This window comes from Crinia signifera, chromosome 11, assembly GCF_055691185.1.
Source record: "Crinia signifera chromosome 11, ASM5569118v1, whole genome shotgun sequence".
Taxonomy (NCBI): domain Eukaryota; kingdom Metazoa; phylum Chordata; class Amphibia; order Anura; family Myobatrachidae; genus Crinia; species Crinia signifera.
In genome coordinates, this window is record NC_139227.1 from 58,234,544 (window position 1) to 58,248,154 (window position 13,611).

General features: G+C 49.2%; 1 protein-coding gene across 2 annotated transcripts in view; it reads left to right on the top strand.

Annotated features, from left to right (window-relative positions):
* EXOC3L1 (exocyst complex component 3 like 1) overlaps window positions 1–13,611 on the top strand; it is a 154,426-nt gene that overhangs the window by 71,611 nt on the left and 69,204 nt on the right. For both annotated transcript variants that reach the window (XM_083165050.1, XM_083165051.1), the window contains one exon: window positions 9,773–9,914. In XM_083165050.1, coding sequence (XP_083021176.1) covers window positions 9,773–9,914 — 142 coding nt within the window. The remainder of the gene's footprint in view (window positions 1–9,772; window positions 9,915–13,611) is intronic.

A 13,611-nucleotide genomic window follows, 5' to 3' on the forward strand; every position in this document is an offset into this window, starting at 1 on the left:
GTTACATAGTAGATAAGGCTGAATAAAGACTTGCGTCCATCTAGTTCAACCTACGTTTTAATCGCTTATCCCTTGTAAAAGACAGAATATGGTTCTTATTAGTACCCCTGGATATTTTTATCCAATAAATGCTTGTCCAACCTTATTTTGAACGTATTTATTGTATCTGCCAACACCACCTCTCCAGGAAGAGAGTTCCAAAGTTTGACTGCTCTGACCGGAAAGAAATTTTTTCTTTTGAGGGAACGAAATTTTCTTTCCTCTAATCTAAATTTGTGCCCTCGTGTCCTAGATTCCTTTCTTGCAGTAAAAAGGGTGCTTGAGAGTTCCTTATATTTGCCCCTGATATATTTGTACATGTTGAGCATGTCCCCCCTTAAACGTCTCTTCTCTAGTGTAAATAGTCCTAGCTTGCTTAATCTCTCCTCATAGCTTAAATTCTCCATTCCCCTAATAAGCTTTGTTGCTCTTCTTTGGGTTTTTTCCAATTCCATGATGTCCTTTTTATAGTGTGGGGCCCAGAACTGTACTCCATATTCAAGGTGTGGTCTAACCAATGCCTTGTACAGTGGCATAATTACTTTTGAGTCCCTAGTTTCCATGCCCCTTTTAATACATGCTGGAATTCTGTTGGCCTTTTTTGTTGCATTGTGACATTGAACACTGCAACCCAGCTTATTATCTATATGGACTCCTAGATCCTTTTCAAGTGCTGAAGTACCTAATGCCTCCCCGCTTAGGTTGTAACTTGCACACTGGTTACGTCTCCCGAGATGCATAACCTTGCATTTATCCACATTGAACCTCATCTTCCACTTTTTAGCCCACTCATCTAGATTGTTAAGATAATTTTGAAGTATGTTCATATCCTCTGTTGATTTAATAACTCTACTCAGTTTTGTGTCATCAGCAAAGATGGATACATCGCTGAGAATCCCCATCCCGATATCGTTAATATAAATGTTAAACAAGATGGGCCCCAGAACCGAACCCTGTGGCACTCCACTTAGTACTGGTATCATAGTTGATACTGCACTCTTTGTTCTCTATTACACAGCCAGTTCTCTACCCATCTACAGATATTTGCACCTAGTCCCAGGTCCACCATTTTATTTATCAACCTCATGTGTGGTACTGTATCAAAAGCTTTTGCAAAATCAAGGAAGACCACATCTACTGCGTTACCATTATCAAGGTTTTTGCTGACATCCTCATAGAAGCCCAGTAAATTTGTCTGGCAGGAACGATTTTTCACAAACCCATGTTGGTTAATACTAAGTAAACTATGAAGGTCTAAGTATTCCAGGATACCATCCCTTAAAATTCCTTCAAATATTTTACCCACTATTGATGTTAAACTCACAGGCCTGTAATTTGCAGGGTCATCCCTTTTACCTTTTTTAAATATTGGCACTACCTCTGCTATTCTCCAGTCTTTTGGTACCATACCGGTTGATAGTGAATTTTCAAAAATGCAATATAGAGGGGTCGCTAGTTCCTCCCTTAATTCCATTAGTACCCTAGGATGTATCCCATCTGGCCCTGGTGATTTGTTAGTTTTTATTTTGCTGAGCCTCAAAATTATATCATCGGTCGAGAGATCCATATTGAGATCCGGTTTGTTTGTCCCAGTTGTGGTATCTGTGCTTTCCACTATCTGCTCTCCCCTAGTAAACACTGATGAGAAGAACTTATTTAACAGTTCCGCTTTTTTTTCTTTTGAAAGAGGGACTCGCCAGGGTTGACCCCTCTCCTCCATGCTTTTTAATTTGGCACTCAAATCGCTCCTTCGCTATATCTCCTCATCACCTCATTTCCAGGGCATATCCATAGGCACTAAGGAACTACGAGTGGTGGCGTTTGCAGATGATGTCCTCCTTTTCCTATCCAATCCTAAATATTCCATCCCCTTCCCTATTGACACAATTCATAACTTTTCATCTTTCGCTGGGTTCTCAATTAAATTTCATAACTCAGAGGCTCTCGCCATTTTTGGAGAGGCTCGTCTAGGATGGCCTGCCTCCCTTTAAATGGGCACCCTTTCACATTACTTACCTGGGTATTGTCCTACCCCCACACCCACATAATTTATACACGTGTAACATTACTCCTGTTATTAATACAGTTAAAACAGAACTTACTCTTTAGCAAAACTTACCCCTCAATTTTCTGGGCCGCTGTAACCTTTTTTAAGATGGCTAGTTTTCCCAAACTTTTATACCTCTTACAAATGACCCCAGTCTTACTTAATCTGATCTGTCCTCTCTTAACGCCATGGTTTCTAAATTCATTTGGAACTCAAAAAAACACAGAATTAGTCGTTACAAATTAACACAAACCACCCAGAGAGGGGGGGTCAATCTCCCTAGCATTAAATATTACAATCTGGCATGTATTCTCCGCTTTGGATTCTGTAAAGATAGTGGGAGAGAGGAGAATGATAGGCAAAATAAACTTATTGTATAATGCTTCACACACACAATCAGAATGTACAACTGTCATGGTCTGTAGAGACCTACATGTTCTTAAGGTGCCCACACACTAGAACGATTGGCCGATTTCTGATAAATCGGCCGATATATCATCTGATTTTACCGATAATCGGTCGAAAATTGTCCAATTTTGATCCGATGCGCGCCCCCGTGGATCTTTTGCTAAATCTTCTGATCTTACGTGCTGCATGAAAGTTCAGAAGATTTAACAAAAGATCCATAGGAACGCACACAGCATCTTAAGAAAAAGCTTTGGTAAAGATGTCCGCTTGCCTGAAATCTTTTGTCTTCTGTGGACTTCTTATCATGTGTGTTCTTATTATCTTATTATGCTATTTTCACCCTTATCTATACTTGAACCTTAAGGCCCCCATACACTATGCGATTTTCGGCCGATTTCATCCGATAAATCGGGTGAAATCAGCCCAAAATCGCATGTGTTTGACATCTGATCTGATGCGCGGTCCCGCGCGCATCGGATCACGGCGTCGGACCTACAGAACATAAGATATATCGGAATCTGAGCCATCATGGGTGCTTTTTAGCACCCACGATGTTCAGATCCGATATATCTTTATATACAGCCCCCCTGTCTTACTAGCAGCGCCCCCCCCCCCCGCATTGACGGCTCCCGGCGGAGGTGGTGCAGGCGGGGACCGCAGGCGTCGCAGAGCAGAGACCGTCGGAGCGGCGGGAGAATAGGAAGAAATCCTATTCAAAAGACCGGGCGGCCGCTGATTGGCTGAGCTCTCAGCCAATCAGCGGCTGCCCAGTCTTTTGAATAAGATTTCTTTCTATTCTCCTGCCGCGCCGACAGTCTCTGCTCTGCGACGCCTGCGGTCCCCGCCTGCACTACCTCCGCAGGGAGCCGGGAGCCGTCAATGCGGGGGGGGGGGCGCTGCTAGTAAGACAGGGGGGCGCTGCGGGGGACACAGGGTTGGCAGTACAAGAGCCGGGTAGGAAAAGCTTTCAGCGCTGGGAAAAAAAAGCCCACAATGAATGGGCAGCCTGTGATTGGCTGAGCACTCTCTCAGCCAGTCAGCAATTGGCTGACAGGCTGCCCATTCATTGTATGGGCTTTTTTTTCCAGCACTGACAGCTCCTGCCTCCCCCTGCCCGGCTCTGTCACTGTCACTGTCCCCCGCAACGTCCCCTGCACGCTGCCTCAGCAGCGCCCCCCACCAGCAGCCCTGTTCTGCAGCCCCCCCTGCTCCCCGGGTTTAAAAAAAATGGCACATCAAGTGCCAATCTTATCAAGCTCAGGGGGAATTCGGGGGCGACTTGTCCTCAGGACAAGTCGCCCTAGTGTATGGGGGCCTTAACTGTAACAATTGCAAATTTCTCCATTGTGAGATGAATAAAGGAATTCTATCTATCTATTCTATCTAGCTCTAACATTTTTACAGATGTATCATTAGACTCCCAACTTCCCTACACCCTTTCTCTCAGCTTTATTTTACATGCTAAACCTCTCAATTGAAGTCCACCCAATACGATAACCTACTCCTATCCTCTACTATTTACGCATGGAGAGGTGCCAGGAAATCCATGCATCTGCAATGTTACCACTCTTTGTCTCTCCCCCTTGTCGGCAACTTAGAGTTCCAGAATGGTGAAAGCATGTCTCCCTTCACTACCTTGCGCTCTTCTGGCATTCCAACTCTGCGACATTTATTAAACACTTCACATACTCCGTTAACCTTTGACAAAGCTGTGTCACATTTCCACCTGCTACCACAACATAAATTTGCTTAATCCCAAGCCACGCATTATGTACAGTCAATTCTCTCCAGACTACAACCCCAAGACATTATAAACCGTCTTGGTTCTGTCATTCGTACCTGCACACATTCTGGGTGACATTTATTAGAGATCGATGGTGGGTTTTTGGCGATTTATATCGCAAAAACGGCCGTTTTTTCATTTTTTTTCTAAATCGATTTTTTAATGGGTGGCGATTTGCGGCATAAATCGCACTTTTTGCCGCGAAATCGCACTTTTTGCCGCGAAATCGCACTTTCTAAAAGTGCGATTTTTTTTAACTCCGGAATTCGCATCCAGATGTTTTCCCCATTGAAAAAGATACAATTCGCATTTTTAATGAGATGCAAATTTGGAAATCGCAAATAAAAATGGTCTAAAGTTCCAAAAAAAAATAGACCTGATCCTGACTGGCGGTTTTGTCAGAAACATGGCGATTTTGTCAGAACCATGCACAGATCATTGTGATCTGTGTATGGTTCTTTGTTAAAATATGTGTAAAAAATGTAAAAAAAAATGGCGTGAGGTCCCCCCTCCTGTACATAACCAGCCCCGGGCTCATTGAGCTGGACCTGGTTCCAAAAATACGGGGGACAAAAAGCGTAGGGGTCCCCCGTATTTCTGAAACCAGCCCCGGACTCTTTGACCGGTCCCTGGTTCCAAAAATACGTGGGACAAAAAATCTGGGGGTCCCCCGTATTTTGAAACCAGCACCGGGCTCCAACAGCCCGCAGTGTCATGCCACAGCCGGGGGACACTTTTTACACAAGGTCCCCCGGCCGCACCATGAGCACCGTGGCTGGTCAGCCTTGGACGGGGTACCTGGAGGAGTGGGGACCCCCCCAATAAAGGGGTCCCCCCCAGGCTTCACCCGTCCAGGGCTGAAGCCCGGGGCTGTCACCGGCGTCCCTGGCCATTGGGCGCCGGCCTGATAGGGTTAAATTCTCATTCCTAACATTGCTTAACACAGGAGAACTGCAAGTGCCAGCAGACCTCCCCCGCAGGCTGGGACTTGGAGAACCACAAGTCCCAGCATGCGGGGCATTAATGGGCCCGCTGGGACTAGTAGTCCACCTGTAAAAAGAATGTTAAAATAAAGCACACACAAAGAAAAGTATAACTTTAATACACACACACACACACACAAACACCTCACTTTTACACCGCTATACATACCGATCCAGGATCCAGCGCTGGTCTCTCTGCAGCAGAGCCGGACAGCCCGCACTGACAGCGGGCTGAACCGGCTTCCTCCGATGCAGCCAACAGCTTCTGTCGCGCTGTCCCAGCGCGACACAGGCTGAGAGCGTGATTGGGCGATGCGTCTCCATGGAGACGCATAGCTCAGTCCTGATTGGCTGAGCTATGTGTCTCCATGGAGACACATAAGCCGGAGACGCTCTCAGCCTGTGTCGCGCTGGGACAGCGCGACAGAAGCTGTTCGCTGCATCGGAGGAAGCCGGCTCAGCCCGGGCTGTCCGGCTCTGCTGCAGAGAGACCAGCGCCGGATCCTGGATCGGTATGTATAGCGGTGTAAAAGTGAGGTGTTTGTGTGTGTGTATTAAAGTTATACTTTTCTGTGTGTGTGCTTTATTTTAACATTCTTTTTACAGGTGGACTACTAGTCCCAGCGGGCCCATTAATGCCCCGCATGCTGGGACTTGTGGTTCTCCAAGTCCCAGCCTGCGGGGGAGGTCTGCTGGCACTTGCAGTTCTCCTGTATTAAGCAATGTTAGGAATGAGAATTTAACCCTATCAGGCCGGCATCCAATGGCCAGGGACGCCGGTGACAGCCCCGGGCTTTTTTTTTTTTCAATCACAAAATCGCACATTTTAAAAAAATCGCACCTTTTCATGACTAAAAAATCGCACTTTTCATCCCGAAAATCGCCCTACATCGCACTTACTTGCACTTTTCATGCCGGAATACACACCTCATTAAATATTAGATTTCTGGAAAAAAATGTGATTTTAAAAAACGGCGATAAAGGGCGATTTGAGCAAAAATCGCATTTTCGGAAAAACTGTAAACACAATAAATCTCGCCCTCTATTTCTACATTATATGCACGTATTCGCCCGGAACTTGACCCTGACTCGGACCGTCTGGGACTTCACAAGTGGGTTCCACAGGCAACGACGCTCAATCCTGAGAACATTTTAGATACATTTCTCTTAAACCTTAAGCTTATTCCCGCCAGTTGGTACCAGGAGATGTCTTACAAAATCTTCCACCGGGCTTACTTCTCCCCTAAACTTTGTCACTTGATGGGTACCGCTGATTCCTCTGACTGCCCTAAATGCCATTCCCATGATACAGACCTGTATGACTGTCTATGGACCTGCCCACACATCCAGACATTTTGGAATGCCCTACACAACTTTGCAGCCTCCTCATTGAAATTGACTTTTCAATGTAATGAAACATGGGCACTGTTTGGATGTGTTGCAGATCAGACCTCTCCCCCAAAACATGATAAAAAAAACCTCCTGGTGATTTTATCAGCTGCTGGCAGAAAGGCCATTCTACAGCAATGGATACACACCCTGGAGATGGCAACATCTACTGTAGGTTACTCTTCCTATTTACTATGGATTGGCTGGAGGTATCTCTCCATAAGGAATCTATGGCCGCAGCCTTGTTCCAATGTTGGGATAGGTATATTCAGATCTTGCCACCTAGGACTAAAACGGTGATCCAGACGTGCTTCCAGTCCACGTTGTGGTATAATTCAAAATAAGGTTCCTGTTACCATCTAATTATCATAACTCAAATAACCCGTCCACACAAGCTCTTCTCCTCTTTTCTTTTTTCTCTTATCCATATCCTTTTTTCCCACTCTCCTTTATGCTTCTTGCTAGATGGCTGGATCGGTCCATGGATGGGTTGATGGCTTGGAACTCTGAGTTGGTTGGTTAGTTATTTAGATGTTTAGATATTAATGTTTTGTTTAATGTTTCATTATTTTTCTCACCTTTTTGATTTCCTTTATTTTTTTCATTTTTAGCTTATTGATTGTTTTTGGCAACTCCTGTCTCCTACCGGTTGATGCCGCTCATATTTCTATTTGCGACATTGCCGGTCACATTTCAGTATCTAAGACCACAGTTATGTTACCATTGGAGTCGCCATGTTTATTTTTTCCCCTCTTCCTTGGTGTGTTACTTTCCTTTTTTTGTTTTTTTTGTCTTGTGTGAAAATTAGAAAATTGTGGATTGACCCTCATTGTATGTTCTCACACTTTACTTTCCACTGTATGTACTAACTGCAATATGAGACGTTCAATAAAACATATTTTGAAAAAAAAAGGAATGGCGTCTGCCACTGGAAGCAGTAAGGCATGTCACTGGAAGCAGTAATGAATGGCGTCTGCACTGGCAGCAGTAAGGAATGGTGTCAGCCACTGGAAGCAGTAAGGAATGTCACTGGCAGCAGTAAATAAAGGCGTCAGCCACTGGAAACAGTAAGGAATGTCACTGGAAGTATTAAGCAATGTCGTCAGCCATAGGAGGTAATGAGGAATTTCACTGGAAGCAGTAAAGAATGGCATCGCCCACTGGAAGCAGTAAGGCATGTCACTGGAAGCAGTATGGAATGGCCTTGACTACTGGAAGCAGTAAGGCATGTCACTGGAAGCAGTAAAGAATGGTGTCGGCCACTGGAAGCAGTAAGGCATTGCATCTGCCACCGTAAGCAGTAAGGCATGTCACTGGAAGCAGTAAGGAATGGCATATGCCACTGGAAACAGTAAGAAATGTCACTGGAAGCATTAAGAATGTCACCAACCAATGGAGGTATGAAGGAATGTCACTGGAAGCAGTAAGTCATGTCACTGGAAGCAGTAAGGAATAGCGTCGGCCACTGGAAGCAGTAAGAAATGCCATTGGAAGCAGTAAGGAATGGCATCGGCCACTGGAAGCAGTAAGGAATGGCATCAGCCACTGGAAGCAGTAAGGAATGGCATCAGCCACTGGAAGAAGTAAGGAATGTCACTGAAAGCAGTAAGGAATGGTGTTGCCCAATGGAAGCATTAAGGAATGTCACTGGAAGCATTAAGCAAAGTCACCAGCCACTAGAGGTAATAAGAAATGTCACTGGAAGCGATAAGGAATGGCATTGGCCACTGGAAGCAGTAAGGAATATCGCTTGAAGCAGTAAGGAATGGCGTTGGCCACTGGAAGGAGTAAGGAATTCCGTCAGCCACTGGAAGTAGTAAGGGATGTCACTGGAAGCAGTAAAGAATGGCGTCGGCCACTGGAAGCAATAAGGAATGTCACTGGAAGCATTAAGCAATGTTGCCAGCCATTGGTAATAAGGAATGTCACTGGAAGTGATAAGGGATGGCATCGGCCACTGGAAGCAGTAAGGAATGGCGTCAGCCACTGGAGGTAATAAGGAATTTCACTGGAAGTGATAAAGAATGGTGTCAGCCACTGGAAACAGGAAGGAATGTCACTGGAGGCAGTAAAGAATGGCATCTGCCACTGGAAGCAGTAAGGTATAGCGTCAGTTATTGGAAGCAGTAAGGAATGCCACTGGAAGCAGTAAGGAATGATGTCAGCCACTGGAGGTAATAAGGAATGTCACTGAAAGCGATAAGGAATGGGGTTGGCCATTGGAAGCAGTAACGAATGCCACTGGAAGCAATAAGGAATGGCATTAGCCACTGAAAGCATTAAGCAATGTCATCAGCCACTGGAGGTAATAAGCGATGTCAATGGAAGCGATGAGGGATGGTGTCAGCCACGGGAAGCAGTAAGTAGAGGAAGCAGCGTAGTACTGAGGAACCGCACAACTGCTCATAGAATGGGATGCAGTTAAAATCCCGGCGGTCGGGATCCCGGCGTTCAGAATCCCGACGCCGGAATCCCGACCGCCGAAATCTCAAAACTTTCTCCCTCCGTGGGTGTCCACGACACCCCTGGAGGGAGAATAAATTAGCGTGCCGAGCGTAGCGAGGCACCGGGCCCGCTGCGTGGCGAGCGCATCGAGCCCGCAAGGGGGGGCGATCCACGTCCCCCCTTGTCGGGATTTCGGCGGTCGGGATTCCGGCGTCGGGATTCTGAACGCCGGGATCCCGACCGCCGGGATTTCATACTGCTTCCCATAGAATTAATCCTACCAAAATTAAATATAATGTAAATATAGCGAGTACTAACCCCCGGCCACCGCATTGTGCACAGCTTATTAATTAAACATTTGTGTTGTAAGAAAGGGAATTGGGTTTGTGTGTTTGTATTAAACCGATATACCCACGCTCTGTTTTACGTGGTGAAGTGACTGTGAGGGAACGCATGGTGGAGTGACTGTATGGGGTCACGTGGTGGAGTGACTGTGACCACGAGAGGGATCCTTGCACTCTACCTGCAGGTGTAATTGTAGTTCCATGCTAGTACAGTATGTTACGAGGAGACAGGTGTGCCTCCCATATACGGGTGCAGACCTCATGCTGCCTTTCATGTCCTGTACTGGGACAGAGAGGGTGGCTGCTATCTCCATACTCTGTTTGTTGTTTGCAGCTCCTCTATCTCATGCCTGCAGCCCGAGGAGCTGAGCAGTCCTCTGTTCAGGAAAGCAGTGCCCTGTCTACCAACATCACTGAGCAAGACCCAAAAAAAGGCATCTCACCTCCTCCTGGATGAGCTGAAGACCGAGATCCAGGTACCTAACATGGAAAAAAGGAGGGCAGGGATGACTGAGGATTAGAGGCCAGGAGGAATAGGGGAGGCTGAGGATCAGAGTCCAGGAGGGAGAGGGGAGGCTGAGGATCAGAGGCCAGGAGGGACAGGGGAGGCTGAGGATCAGAGGACATAAGGGGCAGGGGAGGCTGAGGGTTAGAGGCCAGGAGGGACAGGGAAGGTTGAGGATTAGAGGCCAGGAGGGACAGGGGAGTCTGAGAATTAGAGGGCATGAGGGGCAGGGGAGGCTGAGGATTAGAGGCTATGAGGGACAGGGGAGTCTGAGGATTAAAAAACAGGAGGGGCGGGGGGGGCTGAGGATTAGGGGACATGAGGGGCAGGGGAGTCTGAGGATTAGAGGACATGAGGGACAGAGGAGGCTGAGGATTAGAGGCAAGGAGGGACAGGGGAGGCTTGAGGATTAGGGTCCAGGAGGGACAGGGAGGCTTGAGGTTTAGAGGACATGAGGGGCAGGGGAGGCTAAAAATTAGAGACCAGGAGGGACAGGGGGGGGGGGGGGTTTGAGGAATAGCGGACATAAGGGGCAGGGGAGGCTGAGGATTAGAGGACATAAAGGACATGGGAGGCTGAGGATTAGAGTCCAGGAGGGACAGAGGAGGTTGAGGATTAGATGCCAGGAGGGGCAGGGGGGGTGTTGAGGATTAGAGGACATGAGGGGCAGCGGAGGCTGAGGATTAGTGGGCAGGGAAGGTTGAGGATTAGATGCCAGGAGGGGCAGGGGGGTGTTGAGGATTAGAGGACATGAGGGACAGGGGGAGGCTGAGGATTAGAGTCCAGGAGGGACAGGGGAGGCTGAGGATTAGATGACATGAGGGGCAGGGTAGGTTGAGGATTAGAGGCCAGGAGGGGCAGGGGGGTTGAGGATTAGAGGACATGAGGGGCAGGGGAGGTTGAGGATTACAGGCCAGGAGGGACAGGGGGGGTTGAAGATTAGGGGACATGAGGGGCAGGGGAGTCTGAGGATTAGAGGACATGAGGGACAGGGGAGGCTGAGAATTAGAGTCCAGGAGGGACAGAGGAGGCTTGAGGATTAGAGGGCATGAGAGGCAGGGGCGGCTGAGAATTAGAGACCAGGAGGGACGGGGGGGTTGAGGATTAGGGGACATGAGGGGCAGGGGAGGTTGAGGATTAGAGGACATAAGGGACAGGGGAGTCTGAGTATTAGAGTCCAGGAGGGACAGGGGAGGTTTGAGGATTATAGGACATGACGGGCAGGGGAGGCTGAGAATTAGAGACCAGGAGGGAGAGGGGGGGGGGGGTTGAGGATTAGGGGACATGAGGGGCAGGGGAGTCTGAGGATTAGAGGACATGAGGGACAGGGGGAGGTTGAGGATTAGAGTCCAGGAGGGACAGGGTAGGCTGAGGATTAGATGACATGAGGGGCAGGGGAGGTTGAGGATTAGAGGCCAGGGGGGGTCGAGGATTAGAGGACATGAGGGGCAGGGGAGGTTGAGGATTAGAGGCCAGGAGGGACAGTGGGGGGGGGGTTGAGGATTAGGGGACATGAGGGGCAGGGGAGGTTGAGGATTAGAGGACATGAGGGGCAGGGGTGTCTGAGAATTAGAGACCAGGAGGGACAGGAGGGGTTGAGGATTAGGGGACATGAGGGGCATGGGAGATTGAGGATTAGAGGACATAAGGGACAGAGGAGGCTGAGGATTAGAGAACATGAGGGGCAGGGGGAGGCTGAGGATTAGAGTCCAGGAGGGACAGGGGAGTCTGAGGATTAGATGACATGAGGGGCAGGGGAGGTTGAGGATTAGAGGCCAGGAGGGGCAGGGGGGGTCGTGGATTAGAGGACATGAGGGGCAGGGGAGTTTGAGGATTAGAGGCCAGTAGGGGCAGGGGAGGTTAAGAATTAGAGGCCAGGAGGGACAGGCAAGTCTGAGAATTAGAGAATATGAGGGGCAGGGGAAATTGAGGATTAGAGGCCAAGAGGGACAGTGTAGTCTGAGGATTAGAGGCCAGGAGGGGCAGGCGAGTTTGAGGATTAGAGGTCAGGAGGGACAGGGGAGGTTGAGGATTAGAGGCCAGGAGGGACAGGGAGGCTGAGGATTAGAGGACATGAGGTGCAGGGGAGGGTGAGGATTAGAGGCTAGAAGGGACAGGGGAGGTTGAGGATTAGAGGCCAGGAGGGACAGGGGAGGATGAGGATTAGATGACATGAGGGGTATGGGAGGCTGAGGATTAGAGGACATGAGGTGCAGGGGAGGCTGATGTTTACAGGCCAGGAGGGACAGGGGAGGTTGAGGATTAAAGGCCAGGAGGGACAGGTGAGGTTGAGGATTATAGTCCAGGAGGGACAGGCGAGGTTGAGGATTAGAGGACATGAGGGGGCAGGGGAGGTTGAGGATTAGACACCAGGAGGGGCAGGGGGGGGGGGGTTGATGATTAGAGGACATGAGGGGCAATGGAGGCTGAGGATTAGAGGACATAAGAGACAGGGGAGGCTGAGGATTAGAGTCCAGGAGGGACAGGGGAGGCTGATGATTAGAGGACATGAGGGGCAGGGGAGGTTAAGGCTTAGAGGCCATGAGGGGTGGGGGGGGGTGAGGATTAGAGGACATGAGGGGCAGGGGAGGTTGAGGATTAGAGGTCAGTAGGGGCAGGGGAGGTTAAGAATTAGAGGCCAGGAGGGACAGGGGAGTCTGAGAATTAGAGAATATGAGGGGCAGGGGAAGTGGAGGATTAGAGGCCAGGAGGGACAGTGGAGTCTGAGGATTAGAGGCCAGGAGGGGCGGTGGAGTTTGAGGACTAGAGGCCAGGAGGGACAGGGGAGGCTGAGAATTAGAGACCAGGAGGGACAGGGGGGGTTGAGGATTAGGGGACATGAGGGGCAGGGGAGGCTGAGGATTAGAGGACATAAGGGACAGGGGGAGGCTGAGGATTAGAGTCCAGGAGGGACAGGGGAGGCTGAGGATAAGTAGACATGAGGGGCAGGGGAGGTTGAGGATTAGATGCCAGGAGGGGCAGGGGTGGGGTTTGAGGATTAGAGGACATGAGGGGCAGGGGAGGCAGAGGATTAGAAGATATGAGAGACAGGGGAGGCTGAGGATTAGAGTCCAGGAGGGACAGGGGAGGCTGAGGATTAGAGGACATGAGGGGCAGGGGAGGTTGAGGATTAGAGGCCAGGAAGGGCAGGGTGGGGGTTAAGGATTAGAGGACATGAGGGGCAGGGAATCAAGAATTAGAGGCCAGGAGGAAGAGGTGAGTCTGAGAATTAGAGAATATGAGGGGCAGGGGAGGTTGAGGATTAGAGGCCAGGAAGAGCAGGGGTGGGGGTTAAGGATTAGAGGACATGAGGGGCAGGGGAAGTTGAGGATTAGAGGCCAGGAACGGCAGGGGTGGGGGTTAAGGATTAGAGGACATGAGGGGGAGGGGAGGTTAAGAATTAGAGGCCAGGAGGAAGAGGTGAGTCTGAGAATTAGAGGATATGAGGGGCAGGGGAAGTTGAGGATTAAAGGCCAGGAGGGACAGGGGAGGTTGAGGATTAGAGGCCAGGAGGGACAGGGGAGGTTTAGGATTAGAGGACATGAGGGGCAGGGGAGGCTGAGGATTAGAGGCTAGAAGGGACAGGGGAGGTTCAGGATTAGAGGCCAGGAGGGACAGTGGAGGCTGAGGATTAGAGAACATGAGGGGCATGGGAGGCTGAGGATTAG